Source organism: Ranitomeya imitator, chromosome 4 (genome assembly GCF_032444005.1).
Source record: "Ranitomeya imitator isolate aRanImi1 chromosome 4, aRanImi1.pri, whole genome shotgun sequence".
In the NCBI taxonomy this organism is placed as follows: Eukaryota; Metazoa; Chordata; class Amphibia; order Anura; family Dendrobatidae; genus Ranitomeya; species Ranitomeya imitator.
The window spans coordinates 100,025,732-100,047,668 of NC_091285.1; the positions used below are offsets into that span (position 1 = coordinate 100,025,732).

Genomic DNA, 21,937 nt, shown 5'->3' on the forward strand with positions numbered 1-21,937 from the left:
CTAGTGGCCCTTTTAGAAGAAAAGGTGCGGGGTCTGGAAGAAAGAATAGCAACTTTGAAACTCATCAAAGAGAATGAAGACTTTCTAGACAGAACAGAAGCATCTCTACTGGTCACAGAAGGTGCAAAAAGTGTCAGAGAACCTCCAAAAGCAGATGAGTGGAAGCATGTGACCAAAAGAAGCAAGAAGACCATGGAGAAATCACCAACCACACAACTGAAGAACCGATATCAAATCTTTGTAGAGGATGAAGATGGCACACCTAAGAATGAAGCAATACCAGCAAGCAAAAAAGAAAAGGGCACACAGCAACAAGTGACAGCAAAAAGTACAGCCAAGAAGCAACGAAGAGTGGTGGTGGTGGGAGACTCACTACTGAGAGGCACAGAAGCAGCCATCTGCAGACCGGACATAACTGCAAGAGAAGTATGCTGCCTTCCAGGTGCGATGATCAAGGATGTGACCGATAGGATACCAAAGCTCTTCAGCTCCAAGGACGTCCACCCATTTCTTCTGATACATGTTGGCACCAATGACACGGCAAGGAAGGACCTACCGACAATCTGCAAGGACTTTGAAGAGTTGGGGAAGAAAGTAAAGGAACTGGATGCACAGGTAGTTTTTTCTTCTATCCTTCCAGTAGACGGGCATGGCACCAGGAGATGGAACAGGATCCTTGATGCAAACAACTGGCTAAGACGATGGTGCAGACAACAAGGATTTGGATTCCTGGACCACGGTGTGAATTACTGGTATGATGGACTCCTCGCCAGAGACGGACTACACCTCAACAAACCTGGGAAACACACATTCGCCAGAAGACTCGCTACACTCATCAGGAGGGCGTTAAACTAGAAGAAGAGGGGACGGGAAGAAAAACATTAGACTCGAACAAAGACGACCCAGGAAAACATACTCAGAAGGGAGGTAAGAACATTTCTAAAACAATCCACAGTGAGGAGATTGGAACAAAACAAAATCCTCTGAACTGCATGCTCGCAAACGCCAGAAGCCTGACAAACAAGATGGAAGAACTAGAAGCAGAAATATCTACAGGTAACTTTGACATAGTGGGAATAACCGAGACATGGTTAGATGAAAGCTATGACTGGGCAGTTAACTTACAGGGTTACAGTCTGTTTAGAAAGGATCGTAAAAATCGGAGAGGAGGAGGGGTTTGTCTCTATGTAAAGTCTTGTCTAAAGTCCACTTTAAGGGAGGATATTAGCGAAGGGAATGAGGATGTCGAGTCCATATGGGTTGAAATTCATAGAGGGAAAAATGGTAACAAAATTCTCATTGGGGTCTGTTACAAACCCCCAAATATAACAGAAAGCATGGAAAGTCTACTTCTAAAGCAGATAGATGAAGCTGCAACCCATAATGAGGTCCTGGTTATGGGGGACTTTAACTACCCGGATATTAACTGGGAAACAGAAACCTGTGAAACCCATAAAGGCAACAGGTTTCTGCTAATAACCAAGAAAAATTATCTTTCACAATTGGTGCAGAATCCAACCAGAGGAGCAGCACTTTTAGACCTAATACTATCTAATAGACCTGACAGAATAACAAATCTGCAGGTGGTTGGGCATTTAGGAAATAGCGACCACAATATTGTGCAGTTTCACCTGTCTTTCACTAGGGGGACTTGTCAGGGAGTCACAAAAACATTGAACTTTAGGAAGCAAAGTTTGAACAGCTTAGAGATGCCCTTAATCTGGTAGACTGGGACAATATCCTCAGAAATGAGAATACAGATAATAAATGGGAAATGTTTAAGAACATCCTAAATAGGCAGTGTAAGCGGTTTATACCTTGTGGGAATAAAAGGACTAGAAATAGGAAAAACCCAATGTGGCTAAACAAAGAAGTAAGACAGGCAATTAACAGTAAAAAGAAAGCATTTGCACTACTAAAGCAGGATGGCACCATTGAAGCTCTAAAAAACTATAGGGAGAAAAATACTTTATCTAAAAAACTAATTAAAGCTGCCAAAAAGGAAACAGAGAAGCACATTGCTAAGGAGAGTAAAACTAATCCCAAACTGTTCTTCAACTATATCAATAGTAAAAGAATAAAAACTGAAAATGTAGGCCCCTTAAAAAATAGTGAGGAAAGAATGGTTGTAGATGACGAGGAAAAAGCTAACATATTAAACACCTTCTTCTCCACGGTATTCACGGTGGAAAATGAAATGCTAGGTGAAATCCCAAGAAACAATGAAAACCCTATATTAAGGGTCACCAATCTAACCCAAGAAGAGGTGCGAAACCGGCTAAATAAGATTAAAATAGATAAATCTCCGGGTCCGGATGGCATACACCCACGAGTACTAAGAGAACTAAGTAATGTAATAGATAAACCATTATTTCTTATTTTTAGTGACTCTATAGCGACAGGGTCTGTTCCGCAGGACTGGCGCATAGCAAATGTGGTGCCAATATTCAAAAAGGGCTCTAAAAGTGAACCTGGAAATTATAGGCCAGTAAGTCTAACCTCTATTGTTGGTAAAATATTTGAAGGGTTTCTGAGGGATGTTATTCTGGATTATCTCAATGAGAATAACTGTTTAACTCCATATCAGCATGGGTTTATGAGAAATCGCTCCTGTCAAACCAATCTAATCAGTTTTTATGAAGAGGTAAGCTATAGGCTGGACCACGGTGAGTCATTGGACGTGGTATATCTCGATTTTTCCAAAGCGTTTGATACCGTGCCGCACAAGAGGTTGGTACACAAAATGAGAATGCTTGGTCTGGGGGAAAATGTGTGTAAATGGGTTAGTAACTGGCTTAGTGATAGAAAGCAGAGGGTGGTTATAAATGGTATAGTCTCTAACTGGGTCGCTGTGACCAGTGGGGTACCGCAGGGGTCAGTATTGGGACCTGTTCTCTTCAACATATTCATTAATGATCTGGTAGAAGGTTTACACAGTAAAATATCGATATTTGCAGATGATACAAAACTATGTAAAGCAGTTAATACAAGAGAAGATAGTATTCTGCTACAGATGGATCTGGATAAGTTGGAAACTTGGGCTGAAAGGTGGCAGATGAGGTTTAACAATGATAAATGTAAGGTTATACACATGGGAAGAGGGAATCAATATCACCATTACACACTGAACGGGAAACCACTGGGTAAATCTGACAGGGAGAAGGACTTGGGGATCTTAGTTAATGATAAACTTACCTGGAGCAGCCAGTGCCAGGCAGCAGCTGCCAAGGCAAACAGGATCATGGGGTGCATTAAAAGAGGTCTGGATACACATGATGAGAGCATTATACTGCCTCTGTACAAATCCCTAGTTAGACCGCACATGGAGTACTGTGTCCAGTTTTGGGCACCGGTGCTCAGGAAGGATATAATGGAACTAGAGAGAGTACAAAGGAGGGCAACAAAATTAATAAAGGGGATGGGAGAACTACAATACCCAGATAGATTAGCGAAATTAGGATTATTTAGTCTAGAAAAAAGACGACTGAGGGGCGATCTAATAACCATGTATAAGTATATAAGGGGACAATACAAATATCTCGCTGAGGATCTGTTTATACCAAGGAAGGTGACGGGCACAAGGGGGCATTCTTTGCGTCTGGAGGAGAGAAGGTTTTTCCACCAACATAGAAGAGGATTCTTTACTGTTAGGGCAGTGAGAATCTGGAATTGCTTGCCTGAGGAGGTGGTGATGGCGAACTCAGTCGAGGGGTTCAAGAGAGGCCTGGATGTCTTCCTGGAGCAGAACAATATTGTATCATACAATTATTAGGTTCTGTAGAAGGACGTAGATCTGGGTATTTATTATAATGGAATATAGGCTGAACTCGATGGACAAATGTCTTTTTTCGGCCTTACTAACTATGTTACTATGTTACTATGTTACTATTTACTGTATGTAGTTACCGTATATACTCGAGTATAAGCCGAGATTTTCAGCCCAAATTTTTGGGCTGAAAGTGCCCCTCTCGGCTTATACTTGAGTCACGGTAGCGATGCGGTCGGCGGGTGAGGGGGTGAGGGCGCTGAGGTATACTTACCTAGTCCCAGCGATCCTCGCGCTGTCCCTGCCTTCCTCCCCGTCTTCTGTGCTGCAGCTTCTTCCCCTCTTCAGCGGTCACGTGGGACCGCTCATTACAGAAATGAATAGGCGGCTCCACCTCCCATAGGGGCGGAGCCGCCTATTCATTTCTCTAATCAGCGGTGCCGGTGACCGCTGACAGGAAGAGGCTGCAGCACAGAAGACGGGGAGGAAGGCAGGGACAGCGCGAGGATCGCTGGGACTAGATGAGTATGTTATATTTACCTGTTCACGTTCCAGCCGCCGGGCGCCGCTCCATCTTCCCGGCGTCTGCGCTCTGACTGTTCAGGTCAGAGGGCGCGATGACGCATATAGTGTGCGCGGCGCCCTCTGCCTGATCAGTCAGAGCGGGGAGACGCCGGAACGAGACGCTGGGAGCTGCAAGCAAGAGAGGTGAGTATGTGTTTTGTTTTTTTTTATTGCAGCAGCAGCGGCCATGGCACAGATTTATGTGCAGCATCTATGGGGCACAATGAACGCTGCAGAGCACTGTATGGGGCATCTGTGCAGCATCTATGGGGCACAATGAACGCTGCAGAGCACTATATGGGGCATCTGTGCAGCATCTATGGGGCACAATGAACGCTGCAGAGCACTATATGGGGCATCTGTGCAGCATCTATGGGGCACAATGAACGCTGCAGAGCACTATATGGGGCATCTGTGCAGCATCTATGGGGCACAATGAACGCTGCAGAGCAATATATGGGGCATCTGTGCAGCATCTATGGGGCACAATGAACGCTGCAGAGCAATATATGGGGCATCTGTGCAGCATCTATTGGGCAATATGAACGGTGCAGAGCACTATGGGGCATCTGTGCAGCATATTATGGGGCAATATGAACGGTGCAGAGCACTATGGGGCATCTGTGCAGCATCTATGGGGCAATATGAACGGTGCAGAGCACTGTATGGGGCACAGATATTGGGCAAAAATGAACGGTGCAGAGCATATATGGGGCACAGATATGGGGCAATATGAACGGTGCAGAGCACTATATGGCACAGCTATGGGGAAATAATGATCTATTTTTATTTTTGAAATTCACCGGTAAATGCTGCATTTCCACCCTAGGCTTATACTCGAGTCAATACGTTTTCCCAGTTTTTTGTGGCAAAATTAGGGGGGTCGGCTTATACTCGGGTCGCCTTATACTCGAGTATATACGGTAAATAATATTTTGGGATTATCTTGACTCTCTCTGGCATTGAGTCTCTCGGTCTCAATCTTTGCTGCCTTGATTTGCTTTCTACAGAAGTTATTTAATTTTCAGTATGTATTTACTGCCTCGTCACTACCTACTTGCTTTAAATCTTTAAATGCTGTCTTTTTGTCACTTATTGCGCCCCTTACAGCTATATTTAGCCATAGCGATTTCCTCCTATTTCAAGCATGTTTATTGCCATAGGTCATATAATAATAATAATTTTTATTTATATAGCGCCAACATATTCCGCAGCGCTTTACAAATTATAGAGGGGACTTGTACAGACAATAGACATTACAGCATAACAGAAATACAGTTCAAAACAGATACCAGGAGGAGTGAGGGCCCTGCTCGCAAGCTTACAAACTATGGGTCATATACTGTGCAAAGGTCCTATTCAGAAAGCTAATAAACGTCTCCTTTTTTCTTTGTGTACTTTTATGTCTCAGGATATCGTCACAGTTTATTGCCCTAAGATCATCTGTCATACGTTTGAAATTTGCCTTCCTGAAGTTTCGTGTCCTTGCAAACCCTCTTCTACACATCTTATTAAACGATACATGAAAACTTATTATTTTGTGATCACTATTACGCAAGCGACCCCCAACCCTTATATTTGATATGCGTTCTGGCCTGTTGGTTAATATTAGGTCTATCAGTGCCCCCTTCTTGTTAGGTCCTGAACCAGTTGTGAAAGGTAATTGTCTCTGATAGTTGTCAAAAACCTATTACCTTTGCAGGAGCTGCAGGTTTCTGTTCTCCAATGTATTTCAGGGTAGTTGCAGTCCCACATAATAATGACTTCTCCTTGAGTCGTTGCTTCATATATTTGCTTTACAAGGATATTGTCATGATCCAGTTCTGAGATTATGCTCAGCTCTCTTGTCTCTGGACTGGTCATGTGGGAGTTAATCCTCTCTGCCTCACCCTGGAGCCAGCTGAACTATTTAAGTCCTCTGCAGCCATTTGGCCAGTGTCAGCTATAGTTCATGCTGCACGGTTTGAGCTCCTGACCTGATCCCTGTTATTGTTCCTGTTTGCCTCTGACTGCCTTCACCCGTTTATGACTTGTTCTGGCCTGTACCCCGACTCTGTCTCCGTCTCACGTTTTGGTTACCACGTTCCCGGTAGGTTCTGACGTCTTGCTTGTCCCCGACGATTCTCTGCTCGCCCCTTCTGTACCGCGCTGCTATCTCCGTGTATGACCTTGGCTTGTTTCATGTCCCTTTCATTACCTGTGACACCTGTGTTGTTGCTCAGTGTTGCTGCGCTGTGTGTGCAACCTCCTTTCCTTAGCTAGCACCCCCTGGTGGAGGTTACTCTATACTGCACTGCAGCAGCACATCACATTATAGCTGACCTGACATTTAAAGGGGATTTTGTCATTTTTTTTTCTTTGGTCATGGATCCACTTTGTAACCTGGTGGATCAAGTGTCCAGTTTGACACAGATGGTGCGGGATTTTTTGGTGGAACATCAGGCCCTTATCACGTCTCATGCTCTCTTACAAAAAGAACTGACAGAGACTGTTCTGACCATGCAGGGAACCACCCCCCTTGCTGTTAGTCAACCTACTGAGTCTGTAGATGTTGCTTTGCATTCTGCCGAACCCTTGGTTCAGCTTCCTGACACTTTTTCTGGTGAAAAAGATAAATTTCACCTGTTCAGGGAAAGCTGTAAGTTATTGTTTTCCCTTAGACCTCGATCGTCTGGGAATGAGACTCAGCGGGTAGGGATTATTATCTCCTTACTTAGGCAGGGTCCCCAATCTTGGGCTTTCTCACTGCCCCTCACTGCTCCTGAACGCATGTCAGTAGATAGGTTCTTTGAGGCCCTAGGACTTATCTATGACGAACCGGACCGTGTCAGGTTGGCAGAGGACACTATTATGGGTCTGGTTCAGGGGGAGCGCTCAGCCGAGTGGTACAGCTCTGAGTTCCGCCGATGGTCCACTGAGGTGTCCTGGGATGACTCTGCGCTTAGAGGTCTGTTCAGGAGTGGACTGGCGGATTACCTGAAGGACGCTCTGGCCTTTCATCCACCTCCCAGCTCATTGAAGGAGACCATGACCCAGGCTATCCGCATGGATCGGAGGCTGAGGGAGAGAGGTATTGCACAGCGAAAGGGTCCGTTTTTTCCTGCTGGTCCTGTTTCATCCCCTTCTGAACCTATGGAGGTGGGAGTCGCCAATCTCAAGGAGAAGGAGAGAAGACGACGGTTTGAAGCAAAGTTGTGTTTCTACTGTGGAGATCCTGGACATTGGAAAAAAGACTGCTCCTGTCCACCAACCTACAAGCGGCTGAGTCTGGGTGATTGTCGTGGTAGTCACCCCGACTCTCAGGTACCTTTTTTGGCATTTTCAAAAATTTTGTTGGAAGTGGAACTTTGTTGTGGGAGTGGCTCCGTGTCCACTTCTGCCTTCGTGGATAGCGGGTTGTCCATGAACTTTATTAACTCTGACTTGGTGTCCAGGTGTAAGTTAGGGACAGTTAGACTGAAGACTCCTATTCATGTTGTTGCCATTGACAAAACACCACTGGCTAAGAATGTCATCAAAATGATTTCTGAAGAATTTCTCCTTAAAGTGAGTGCTTTACACCAAGAACGTATTTCATGTTTTGTTATGGACAATCTGCCTGCGGGACTGGTGTTGGGGCTTCCCTGGTTGCAATCACATAATCCTGTTATAAACTGGGAATCCCGGGACATTGTTAAATGGGGTCCCAATTGTTCTAAGAAATGTCTTGTTTCTGTATCTGTGTCATCCGTCAGTCTGGAGGGTATTCCGGAGTACCTGAAGGACTTTGAGGATGTGTTCTCCGAAAAGGAGGCTGAGGTTCTGCCACCACACCGTCCATTCGATTGTGCTGTTGATCTTGTTCCTGGTGCCAAATTGCCCAAAGCCCGTCTGTACAATCTCTCTGCCCCTGAGCGGGCTGCCATGAAGGAGTATATCTCCGATAGTCTCCGCAAAGGGCACATTCGGCCATCTGTCTCTCCTGTGGCTGCGGGGTTCTTTTTCGTGAAGAAAAAGGATGGTGGTTTACGCCCATGCCTCGATTTTCGAGAACTTAATAAAATCACCATAAGAAATACTTATCCTCTCCCACTTATCCCCGATTTGTATAACCAATTGTCGGGGGCCAGGTGGTTCTCTAAGTTGGACCTCAGGGGGGCATACAATCTCATCCGTATGCGGGAGGGGGATGAATGGAAAACTGCTTTTCTCACCTCTGAAGGTTTGTTTGAGAATTTGGTTATGCCCTTTGGCCTGACTAACGCACCAGCTGTGTTTCAGAATTTCATGAATCATGTTTTCTCAGATTTTATTGGGCGTTTTATGGTAATTTATTTGGATGACATCCTCATATATTCTTCCGACAAGCAGAGTCACATGGACCACCTCCGTGCAGTTCTTCTGAGGCTTAGGGAGAACTCACTATTTGCTAAACCAGAGAAATGTACATTTTTTGCTCAGGAATTAGCCTTTCTTGGGGTTATTTTGTCCGCTAAGGGGTTTCGTATGGACCCTAGGAAGGTACAGGCTATTGTGGATTGGGTGCAACCCAGAGATCTCAAGGGTCTTCAGCGTTTTCTGGGTTTCGCTAATTATTATAGAAAATTCATTAAGGGGTTTTCTCAGGTGGTCAAACCCCTCACAGATTTAACTCGTAAGGGGGCAGATCTCAAAAACTGGTCAACTGCAGCTTTGGGGGCATTTTCTTCTTTGAAGAATTGTTTCATGACTGCTCCTGTACTGGTTCAACCAGATTTGTCTAAACCATTTATCGTAGAGGTGGACGCCTCGGAGGTGGGAGTAGGGGCTGTGTTATCCCAAGGGCCCACCACGTTGACTAACTTAAGACCTTGTGCCTTCTTTTCGAGAAAATTTTCCTCTGCTGAGAGGAATTATGATGTGGGTAATGGGGAGCTATTGGCCATTAAATTAGCATTTGAAGAATGGAGGCATTTTTTGGAGGGAGCTGCCCATCATATTACTGTCATTACTGATCACAAGAATCTGTCTTACATTGAATCTGCCAAACGGTTGACCCCGAGACAAGCTAGGTGGTCACTTTTCTTTTCCCGATTTCAGTTTTCTATTACTTTCAGACCAGGGTCCAAGAATGTGAAGGCTGATGCCTTATCTCGTAGCTTGGACCCAGTTTCACCACCTGAACCTCCTTCCTCCATTCTTCATCGCGGAGTGGTGGTGGCTGCGGTGTCATCAGTATTGGAGCGAGAGATTCGTGAAGCCCAATCTCTTGATCCCTCGTTCGTACCCAATGATAAGCTCTTTGTACCTGTACAGTATCGGTTAAGGGTGCTTCGGGAGTTCCATGACTCGGCTCTTAGTGGGCATCCTGGAATCTCGGCCACACGTAAAGCCATCACTAGGCTGTTTTGGTGGCCTTCGTTGGCTTCTGACGTTATTGGGTTTGTGTCTTCCTGTGAAACTTGTGCTCGCGCTAAAACCTCCCGTAACCGGCCGGCCGGGGAATTGGTACCACTGCCAATTCCAGATAGACCGTGGACTCACCTGTCCATGGATTTTATCACTGATCTTCCCCACTCTCATGGCAAAACCGTTATCTGGGTAGTTGTTGATAGGTTCAGTAAGCAGGCACATTTTGTACCTTTAGCGGGTCTCCCTAATGCTGAGACATTATCAAAACTATTCATGGAGCATGTGGTCCGATTGCATGGTGTGCCTGTCAGTGTGGTGTCTGATAGAGGAGTGCAATTTGTGGCAAAATTTTGGAGGGCTTTTTGTAAAAGGCTGGGTATCAGTCTGTCCTTTTCTTCGGCCTACCATCCCGAGACCAACGGTCAGACTGAGAGGACCAATCAGTCTTTGGAGCAGATATTGCGATGTCTTGCTATGTCCAGACAGGATGATTGGTGCTCTGCGTTACCCATGGCGGAATTTGCTTTTAATAATCGTGTCAATCAGTCCACTGGTACGTCCCCGTTCTTTTGCAACTATGGGTTTCACCCTCACTTTGGTGAGTTTTCCCGGCTGGATTCGGGGTGTCCAGGGGCTGATTCAGCCTTTCTGCGGTTAGGAGAGATCTGGAGGGAGGTTCAGAGAAACATCGGGGAGGCTCAGGGCAAGTATAAATTTTTTGCCGATAAACGACGTTCTGTGGGGCCGACTTACCAGCTGGGGGATAAGGTATGGTTATCCACTAAGAATATTAGATTGAGAATTCCCTCTGCTAAGCTGGGTCCCAAGTTTATTGGCCCTTATGAAATTTTGGAGGTGGTTAATCCTGTGTCCTTCCGTCTATGCTTGCCTCCGTCGTTGCGGATCCCCAATATATTCCATAAGGCGCTTCTGAAACCGTCAGTGCCTTCCTCAGGTGATTCTCCCGCGCACCCTCCGCCTGTTGTGGTTGATGGCCAGACCGAGTATGAGGTGGAAAGGGTGGTGGATTCTCGTATGCTCCGCCGTTCACTGCAGTACTTGGTCCATTGGAGGGGTTACGGTCCTGAGGACCGGACGTGGGTGCCAGCACGTTTGGTCCATGCAGATCGGCTGGTCCGGGCCTTTCATGCTCGTTATCCAGAGAAGCCTGGGGGTCCAGTGGCCCCCCATTGAGAGGGGGGTACTGTCATGATCCAGTTCTGAGATTATGCTCAGCTCTCTTGTCTCTGGACTGGTCATGTGGGAGTTAATCCTCTCTGCCTCACCCTGGAGCCAGCTGAACTATTTAAGTCCTCTGCAGCCATTTGGCCAGTGTCAGCTATAGTTCATGCTGCACGGTTTGAGCTCCTGACCTGATCCCTGTTATTGTTCCTGTTTGCCTCTGACTGCCTTCACCCGTTTATGACTTGTTCTGGCCTGTACCCCGACTCTGTCTCCGTCTCACGTTTTGGTTACCACGTTCCCGGTAGGTTCTGACGTCTTGCTTGTCCCCGACGATTCTCTGCTCGCCCCTTCTGTACCGCGCTGCTATCTCCGTGTATGACCTTGGCTTGTTTCATGTCCCTTTCATTACCTGTGACACCTGTGTTGTTGCTCAGTGTTGCTGCGCTGTGTGTGCAACCTCCTTTCCTTAGCTAGCACCCCCTGGTGGAGGTTACTCTATACTGCACTGCAGCAGCACATCACAGATATGATTCTATTATTTTTGGAGACTTATCACAAACCCCATCAGTAATTTATTACTTTTCCCCCTGTCCTCATCTCTACCCACAGCGACTCTATATTATCATTAGATTCACATATTTTACGGGTTTTAAGGATGATCTTACATATAAACACACACCTCCCCATCACTTATTTATACAGTCATTTCTGAACAGACTATAGCCCTCTAAATTAACAGCCCAGTCATGGCTCTCATTTAGCCATGTCTCAGATATCCCCACCATGTCATAATTATTTTCCAACAAACGAGTATAGCGATTACGAATATTATGTTACTCGTTCATCACTAATCTACATCTAAAATACAGATACCAGGAAAGTGATGAACAGCTAGCCCTGAACCCGGAGGTGGGTAAATTATACTGTCGTTTTTGTTTTTTTTTTAAATTCTTTATTTAAGAAATTTTTTTCATAACACAACATAACAGGTTCAAGGAGTGTGAACTACAGCGGCCAATCACAAAATAAACATTGAGAAATTGTATTACACAATTGATCCAGAAGATGACGAGAGCGAAATTATAACAAAGATGAAAAACATTCAGATCAAACATCATGTGAACGGCCGGATATAGACCAAAAAACTATATAATCAAAGGAGGAGAACAATTACAAAAGGTAATTAGAGGCAAGAAGAAGGCAGGTGAGAAAAAAAAAGAAAGAAACCTGCGAGCAGACAAAGAAACTATAGCTGCATTACAATAATTGTATTTAGCTGAGGTCAGGCTCTACACCTTGGCTCTAGTGGCATCTAGTGATAAATGTAAGCTCGTGAAATGGGTGGGCAATAAATGGGTGAATGGCACAATCATGGGAGAGCGTGGTTGTTATTAACCCAGGGCTGCCAAGTGAGTAGAATTTTTTTGTGTGTGTGGGAATCCCAGCTTGACAGTTCTTCCATTCTATAAATATCTTTAACTTTGCTTATCCACTCATTCAAAGTAGAGGGAGACGGTTGTCTCCAATGAGTTGAAATCAGGTGCTTTGCCGCTGTTAACAAAAGAGGAAGTAAATCATGTTTTTGAGGTTTAAACGCTTGTGTAGGGAGCGAGAGTAAAACTTCTTGAGGTGTTAGGTCCTGTGTAATAAAGCTTAAGCGACAGAGGTATTTGTTAATATCTAACCAGTATTTGGAGATAATAGGACACAGCCAAAAAATATGTGCCAGGGATCCCACCGATATTGAACACCTCCAGCAGAGTGGAGAGGAAGTTAACCCCATGTGGAATAATTTTTCTGGGGTTGTATACCAGCATGAGAGAAAGAAAATAATCCATTTACTCTGAACTTAGCAGTTGGAGTCATGTAGAGAGTCATGATAGCCTCTGTAAACGGAGGAGGAAACTCAAACTTTTGTAAGGTACAAATCAGATAGTGCCAGCTGATTCCATCGAAGGCCTTCTCGGCGTCTGTCGACAGAAAGGCAGGGGGAATACCAGAGTGCTTAACATGAGAAATAGCCAGGAGGATTTTAATTGAGTTATCCTTGGGAAGGACTTTGGGGAGGGAGAGGGGAGCTAAGAAACTATGAATCCTGTCCTCAGCAGCAGGGCACTCTCTCATAGGTTCAGGTGTATCTAAATTGTAAAGTGATTCGTAGTATTGTCTAAAAGCTACAGCAATCTCGTCGGATCTAGCCACCGTCCTATCCGCCCAGTGGCGTAGGAAGGGGGGTGCGGGGGGGGCGGTCCGCCCCGGGCGGCACAATGCTGGGGGCGGCCGGCGCTGCAGAAGAAGATAAAAAAAAAAAAAAAGACGCCCCTTTAAATCTTCGGGCGGCGCCGTCCGCCGCCACGACCAGGGCCAGCTCCCCCCACCCCCGGGTCCCGCCCCCGCCCCCGCCCCCGCCCCCCGCTCTATACTCACCTCTCCTGGTTCCTGCGGCGCCGGCAGCTGCAGCCTCCTCTGACTCTGCGACGTCTCAGAGCAGAGGGCGCGATGACGTCACTACTGTGCGCGCCGCTCTGCCTCTCTGTCCTGAGCGTCGCAGAGCCGGAGAGACGCTGACTGCACCGGACCTGCGCTGGGAACGGGAGAGGTGAGGATTTTACTTTTTTTTTTTTTTTTCTTTATTTCTGACTGTCTGGGGCTGGGGCAATGCTGGAGACCATGGGGCAGAATGCTGGACACACTGGGGCAATACAGGAGACCATGGGGCAGATTGCTGGACACACTGGGGCAATACTGGAGACCATGGGGCAGATTGCTGGACACACTGGGGCAATACAGGAGACCATGGGGCAGATTGCTGGACACACTGGGGCAATACAGGAGACTATGGGGCAGATTGCTGGACACACTGGGGCAATACAGGAGACCATGGGGCAGATTGCTGGACACACTGGGGCAATACAGGAGACCATGGGGCAGATTGCTGGACACACTGGGGCAATACAGGAGACTATGGGGCAGATTGCTGGACACACTGGGGCAATACTGGAGACCATGGGGCAGAATGCTGGACACACTGGGGCAATACTGGAGACCATGGGGCAGAATGCTGGACACACTGGGGCAATACTGGAGACCATGGGGCAGAATGCTGGACACACTGGGGCAATACTGGAGACCATGGGGCAGAATGCTGGACACACTGGGGCAATACTGGAGACCATGGGGCAGAATGCTGGACACACTGGGGCAATACTGGAGACCATGGGGCAGAATGCTGGACACACTGGGGCAGTACAGGAAACTATGGGGCAGAATGCTGGACACTCTGAATACTGGAGACCATGGGGCAGATCTCAGGACACATTGAGGCAATGCTGGAGACCCTGGGGCAGACTTCTGGACATACTGGGGCAATACTGGAGACCATGGGGCAGATTGCTGGACACACCGGGGCAATACTGGAGACCATGGGGCAGAATGCTGGACACACTGGGGCAATACAGGAGACCATGGGGCAGATTGCTGGACACACTGGGGCAATACTGGAGACCATGGGGCAGAATGCTGGACACACTGGGGCAGTACAGGAGACTATGGGGCAGAATGCTGGACACACTGGGGCAATACTGGAGACCCTGGGGGCAGATTGCTGGACACACTGGGGCAATACTGGAGACCCTGGGGCAGATTTCTGGACACATTGAGGCAATGCTGGAGACCCTGGGGCAGACTTCTGGACACACTGGGGCAATGCTGGACACTGGGGCAGATTGCTGGACACACTGGGGGTAATATACTGGACACACTGGGGCAATGCTGGACACTGGGGGTAATATGCTGGACACACTGGGGCAGACTGCTGGACACACTGGGGAAAGGCTGGACACTGGGGCAGATTGCTGGACACACTGAGGGCAGATTGCTGGACACACTGGGGGTAATATGCTGGACACACTGGGGGTAATATGCTGGACACACTGGGGCAGATTGCTGGACAACATGGGGGTAATATGCTGGACACACTGGGGCAGATTGCTGGACAACATGGGGGTAATATGCTGGACACACTGGGGGCAGGACTTGAGGCATGGGCAGAATGTAGATACGGGGCATGATTGGAGACACGGGGCAGGATTGGATCATGGGGCAGGACGGATACGATGGAGGCTGGTGGGGCAGGATGGGGAGATCATATGGGGTAGAATGGATACTCATGAGGGCAGGATACGACAACATATGGCTGGAGCCAGGAATGAGATAAACGGGGCCAGGGTGGGGAATATTATTACCATAGGGGATAATTAAGGGATATTGTTACTGCAGTGATGTATTTATTTTATTTTTTGAGTATACTGTTTTAAATGGGGGGGCGGTCCTGTTACTGTGCAGAGTGACACTATATCACCTTTTTTTCTTCATGTGGTGTAATGTAGAAGTTGTGAAAAATTAAGTAATGTGTTCTGCAAGCGGAGCTCGAGATAACTGTGTTATTTCCTGCAGAAACGAGTCCTGGCTGGAAGGAATGATGGCGGTCTGTGCTGGATAAAAGATGAAGGACTTCACCTAGAGACGTCACTGGTGAGTCAGTGTTACCTATACACTGACACTATACACTGTATACTATATAGAGGTCCTGTGTATAATGTCACCAGTGATCTCTGTATTACCTCTACACAGACACTGCATACTAAGTACAGATCTCCTGTGAATACTGGCACTTATGGTGATAGTATTGTGGTTTTTTTTTTTATTACTGATCAGTATTGTAGTATTCAGTCACTATGTGGTGGTAATATGTGGTCTGGAAATGGTGCGGTGGTATTTGTCCCTTGTATGTAGTATTATTCGGTCACTATGTGGCCTGGTCATGGTGTGGTGGTATTAAGTCACAGGTGTGGCATGTGGGGGTGACACCATTAGGCCCAGTTTAAGTTCTACAAAACAGGAAAACCATTTTTGGTAACCTTTGTGTGTATTGAGCTGGAGGGGGGGGAGGGGATGGGGGGGGGGGGGGCGCCAAACTCGGGAACAGCCCCGGGCGGCAAAAGCTCTAGCTACGCCTCTGTATCCGCCTTGGTATGGATATGTTTTATAAACGTTCTCTCTTTTTGATTTTTGAGCAAATGGGAGGTAAGCTTGCTGCATTTATTCCCATGCATATAAAATCTATGTCTGCAGTGTAAGAATGTTTTGCAAATTTTGCGTTTAGAAAATCTTTAAGTTTGCTGCGGACAGAGGCGAGGTCCTGACGAGAATCCCGAGAGACTGACTTCTTATGTAGACATTCTGCTATACTGATTTGATGAAGAAGCGACATGATCTCCTTGTCCCTTTGTTTCTTAGTATATGAAGCGATAGAAATTAGTTCCCCTCTGAGGACCGCTTTATGGGCTTCCCATATATTAGGAGTGAGTTTATTTTCAGTGATGTTTTCAGCAAAATACTGCAAAAGTACGGTATTTATTTTTCCCATATTATTTGGAGAATCTAAAAGAGATTTGTTTAATCTCCAAGATAAGGCAGGGCGGGGTAGTGAGGTGAAAATGAGATCAATAAAAATAGGTGCATGATCCGAGATGGTGATAACTCCTATTTTATTAGTCTTTTATTAGTTGTAAGGCCTGAGCTTGGACTAGGAGAAAGTCAATTCGGTGGTATGAGGAGTGTGGAGGGGAGAAGAACGTGTAGTCCTTTGAGTTGGAGAGCATCTAGTTTGTTCAAGAGTTTATGTCGTAATGCGTGAGAGATGAGAGAGGAACCGCTAGAGGCATCTATCTCAGGCTGGAGTGTTAGGTTGAAATCTCCCCCGACGATCAGAAGTCCTTCTTTAAAGAGTTGTAAAGTGTCTAATGTATTTGTGATCCATTACACTTGGTGAATGTTAGGGGCGTATAGATTTGCAAAGGTGACCATAGTGTCGGCAATCCATCCCTTGACGAAAATATATTGGCCCTCGTTGTCGCTTAAACTGTCTTTTAATGAGAATGGGAGATCTATTCTGAGAGTTATACTCACTCCTTTTGATGAAGAAGAACTGCAGCTGTTAAACCAGATGGGACAGGAAGAAAATGACTTGTTGGGGACTCTACCGACTTTAAAATGGGTTTCCTGAAAGAAGATAATTTGTGAGTTTTGTTGTCTTAAAAGGGTAAAGATTTGGTTACATTTAGCTGGGGAATTCAAACCCTTGACGTTGAATGAAGCCAAAGTGACAGAGCCCGGACCAACCTGACTACTCACATTTAGCATATTTTGTGAAGCATTCTGACTCAGCTGAGAACCTTGGAAAAGGAAAAGAACAAAGTAAACAATAAACTTTTTACAAACATTAGCTCGCCAAACACAGGGGGGTAGAGAGACCCAAACATAGGCGAGGCAGTCCAAGTTGCAAACTAGAGTGTAAGAGAAGGTAAAGGGAAAGAGAAAGGAAAGAGGCTTTAAATTGCAGACGGAGTGCAAACAGTAGGAATTAAATCATAGGGTTAAGACAATTTGCTTGTACAGTTTTAGTAGACAAGTGAAAAGCAGAGACAGTGTTTATAGTGTTGCGAAATCAGGGTGGGTGTTTCTTGGGATCCTGCTTCTTGATTTTAGGAGAAGCGTGTTTCTTCTTCCCAGACCAATCCTAAGATCTAGTTAGTGGAGGAAGGTTACAAATGGTGTCAGTCGGCAACCAAGAAGGCAGATCAATCGGAGGAATGCCTAAGGAGTCCCAAGCATTAGGAAGATCTTCCGGGGAACTAATGGAAATTTGTCGGCCTCCTATGTTAATGGCAAGACCGAAAGGATACAGCCATTTATAGTTCAGATTCTTGGCTCTTAAGGCTGAAAGGAGGCGTCTAAGAATCTTTCTCTTCGCAAGAGTGGAAGGAGCCAAGTCTTGGATGAGTTGGAGTTGCCATACGAGATTTTGTCCTGTTCTCTGGCGCTTGCTAAGATGGCTGCTGTGTCCACATAACTGAGGAGACCACAGATAACATCTCTGGGGGATTCATCTTGCATTGGTTCAGGTTAGGGTTGAGCGAAACGGATCGTTCATTTTCAAAAGTCGCCGACTTTTGGCACAGTCGGGTTTTATGAAACCCGACCCGACCCCTGTGTGGGGTCGGCCATGCGGTACGCGACTTTCGCGCCAAAGTCGCGTTTCAATGATGCTAAAAGCGCCATTTCTCAGCCAATGAAGGTGGACGCAGAGTGTGGGCAGCGTGATGACATAGGTCCTGGTCGCCACCATCTTAGAGAAGGGCATTGCAGTGATTGGCTTGCTGTCTGCGGCGTCACAGGGGATATAAAGAGGCGTTCCCGCCAACCGCCATCTTACTGCTGCTGATCTGAGCATAGGGAGAGGTTGCTGCCGCTTCGTCAGAAGCAGGGATAGCGTTAGGCAGGGTCCATTAACCACCAAACCTCTTGTGCTGTAGCGATTTCCACTGTCCAACACCACCTTTTGTTTGCAGGGACAGTGGAAGCTACATTTTTTTTTCCTCAGCGCTGTAGCTCATTGGGCTGCCCTAGAAGGCTCCCTGATAGCTGCATTGCTGTGTGTACACCGCTGTGCAAACCAACTGCTTTTTTCAAAGCACAAATCCTGTTGTTCCTTCCTTTCTGCACAGCTATCTTTTTTGTTTGCCCACACTTTTGATTTAATTTGTGCAGCAGTCCACTCCTTATTATTGCTGCCTGCCATACCTGGCTGAGATTACTGCAGGGAGATAGTAATTGTAGGACAGTCCCTTTTTTTCTTTTTTTTTTTTTTTAATTCTCCCTAAAAAAAAAAAGTTGTGGGAGATTAAGATTGGCATTTTTGCTAGAGTGCCATTCCTGTGTGTGCCATCTCTCTCCAATTTTGAGGCACAGAAAGCTTAGTGTGTAATACTGGCCCTGATTTCTTGGCAATTCTCCCTAACCAAAAAAAGGAGTGGGAGATTAAGATTGGCATTTCTGCTAGAGTGCCAGTCCTGTGTGTGCCATCTCTCTCCAATTTGGGGGCACAGAAAGCCTAGTGTGTAATAGTGGCCCCGATTTCTTGGCAATTCTCCCTAACCAAAAAACGCAGTGGGAGATTAAGATTGGCATTTCTGCTAGAGTGCCAGTCGTGTGTGTGCCATCTCTCTCAAATAGTGGGCCACAGAAAGCCTAGTGCCTGTTTTTGGTTATTAAATTCTCCCTGAAAAAAAAAAAAACAGTGGGAGATTAATATTGGCCTTTGTGCTTGTGTGCCAGTCCTGTGTGTGCCATCTCTCTCAAATAGTGGGCCATAGAAAGCCTATTTTTTTTTTTTTAATTTGGTTTATAAATTCTCCCTGACCCAAAAAAAAAACAGTGGGAGATTAATATTGGCCTTTGTGCTTGTGTGCCAGTCCTGAGTGTGCCATCTCTCTCAAATAGTGGGCCATAGAAAGCCTAGTGTTTTTTTTTTATTGGGTTTATAAATTCTCCCTGACAAAAAAAACAGTGGGAGATTAATATTGGCCTTTGTGCTTGTGTGCCAGTCCTGAGTGTGCCATCTCTCTCAAATAGTGGGCCATAGAAAGCCTAGTGTTTTTTTTTTAAATTTGGTTTCTAAATTCTCCCTGAAAAAAAAAGAAACAGTGGGAGATTAATATTGCCATTTGTGCTTGAGTGACAGTCCTGCGTGTGTGGCATCTCTCTCATTTGGTGCCACAGAAAACCGAGTGTGTAACATTGTGCCTGATTTTCCTTGCGGTCTCACCCACCTATAAAGGGATATCTAAATCATACAGAAGTTAGAGTTCACCTTGTAAGTTGTTTGACAGTAACAAATACCGTTACTTTGGCTACGTTTTTAAAACAATGAGGAAGTCTGGTGGAAGAGGTCGTGGCCGTGGGCGTTCATTGCCAGCTGGTAATGATGGTAATGGTGGTGGAGCATCAGGTGGTTGTGGGAAAAACAATATAGCACCTTAGTCTCGAGCTGTGGAGCCAGGTTCGTCATCTGGCTACACAAGGCCTCGAACGCTCCCTTTTCTGGGAGTAGGAAAACCGCTTTTAAAGCCGGAGCAGCAAGAGCAAGTTTTGGCTTACCTTGCTGACTCAGCCTCTAGCTCTTTTGCCTCCTCTTCTGAAACTGGTAAATGTAAAAGCAGCGCGTCATTAGTGGATGTTCACGGTCAGGGACAAGTCGCTTCCTTGTCCTCTTCAGCAAAAACAACAACAGAGAAGGATGCAGCAGGCGACACAACGGGTTACTCCATGGAGCTCTTTACACATACCGTCCCTGGCTTAGAAAGTGAAACAGTTAACAGGCCATGCCCATTACAAGTTGAATCTGACATGGAGTGCACTGATGCACAGCCACAGCCAGACTACTATGCTGTTCCTTTGACTCAGACCACAACATTGCCCTCGCAGGGTACTGATCCAGAATCAGACCCTGATGAGACTATGGTGCCCCGTCACGAACGCTATACCACCGACTTACACGGTGACACAGACGAAGTTGCACACGAGATAGAAGAGGAGGTTATAGATGACCCAGTTGTTGACCCCGATTGGCAGCCATTGGGGGAACAGGGTGCAGGCGGCAGTAGTTCTGAAGCGGAGGAGGAGGGGCCGCAGCAGGCATCAACATCGCAACAGGTTCCATCTGCCGGGCCCGTATCTGGCCCAAAATGCGTGGCAAGGCCAAAACCTGTTGGAGGACAGCGTGGCCATCCGGTTAAAGCTCAGTCTGCAATGCCTGAAAAGGGATCCAATGCTAGATAGAGTGCAGTCTGGCATTTTTTTTAAACAACATCCAATTGATCAGTGCAAAGTCATCTGTCAAAAATGTTCAACTACCTTAAGCAGAGGTCAGAATCTGAAAAGTCTAAATACAAGTTGCATGCATAGACATTTAACCACCATGCATTTGCAAGCCTGGACTAACTACCAAACGTCCCTTAAGGTTGTAGCACCCTCGGCCAATGAAGCTAGTCAGCAACGCAGCATCCCTTCCGTCACTGTAAGGCCACCATTTTCCGCACCACCTGCAGTATCTGTGCAGGTTTCTTTGCCAGGCCAAAGCAGTCAGGGTCAGGGAATCACCAGTTTCGTAGTAGGAAACACTGCATCTAGGGCACTGGCGGCAACAATACCGTCTCCAACCGTCTCTCAGTCTGCCATGTCCACCGGCACCCCCGCTAGTTCCACGATCTCCAGCTCTCCAGTCCAGCTCACCCTACATGAGACTCTCGTTAGAAAAAGGAAGTACTTAGCATCGCATCCGCGTACACAGGGTTTGAACGCCCACATAGCTAGACTAATCTCGTTAGAGATGATGCCCTACCGGTTAGTTGAAAGCGAAGCTTTCAAAGCCCTGATGGACTACGCTGTACCACGCTACGAGCTACCCAGTCGACACTTCTTTTTGAGAAAAGCCATCCCAGCCCTCCACCAGCATGTTAAAGAGCGCATCGTCCATGCACTCAGGCAATCTGTGAGTACAGAGGTGCACCTGACAACAGATGCATGGACCAGTAGGCATGGCCAGGGACGGTACGTGTCCATCACGGCACACTGGGTGAATGTGGTGGATGCAGGGTCCACAGGGGACAGCAATTTTGGGACAGTTCTGCCTAGCCCACGGTCTAGGAAACAGTTGGCTGTAGCCATTCGCACCCCCTCCTCCTCCTTGTCGTCCTCCTGCAGAAGCGAGAGCTCGTCCACAGACCGCAGTCGCCCAACCACTCCATCCGCAGCTGCCACTGTTGCACACCAGTTGTCCCATTATGGGGCAGCTACTGGCAAGCGTCAGTAGGCTGTATTGGCTATGAAGTGTTTGGGCGACCACAGACACACCGCGGAAGTTCTGTCCGAGTTTTTGCAGAAAGAAACGCAGTCGTGGCTGGGCACTGTAGATCTTGAGGCAGGCAAGGTAGTGAGTGATAACGGAAGGAATTTCATGGCTGCCATCTCCCTTTCCCAACTGAAGCACATTCCTTGCCTGGCTCACACCTTAAACCTGGTGGTGCAATGCTTCCTGAATAGACCTATCAGCGGTCTTTGAACCTTCCCCAGCATCGCCTAATCATAGACGTTGCAACAAGGTGGAACTCAACACTGCACATGCTTCAGAGACTGTGTGAACAGAGGTGT

General features: G+C 46.7%; 1 protein-coding gene across 2 annotated transcripts in view; it reads left to right on the forward strand.

The window, feature by feature from the left end:
- KCNMB1 (potassium calcium-activated channel subfamily M regulatory beta subunit 1) overlaps positions 1-21,937 on the forward strand; it is a 573,325-nt gene that overhangs the window by 299,897 nt on the left and 251,491 nt on the right. The window contains exon 4 of one of the 2 annotated variants that reach the window (XM_069761972.1): positions 15,341-15,418. The exons of the other annotated variant lie outside the window; for it this stretch is intronic. Within the exon in view, the coding sequence (XP_069618073.1) occupies positions 15,341-15,418 (78 nt within the window). The remainder of the gene's footprint in view (positions 1-15,340; positions 15,419-21,937) is intronic. 2 annotated transcript variants of the gene reach the window in all.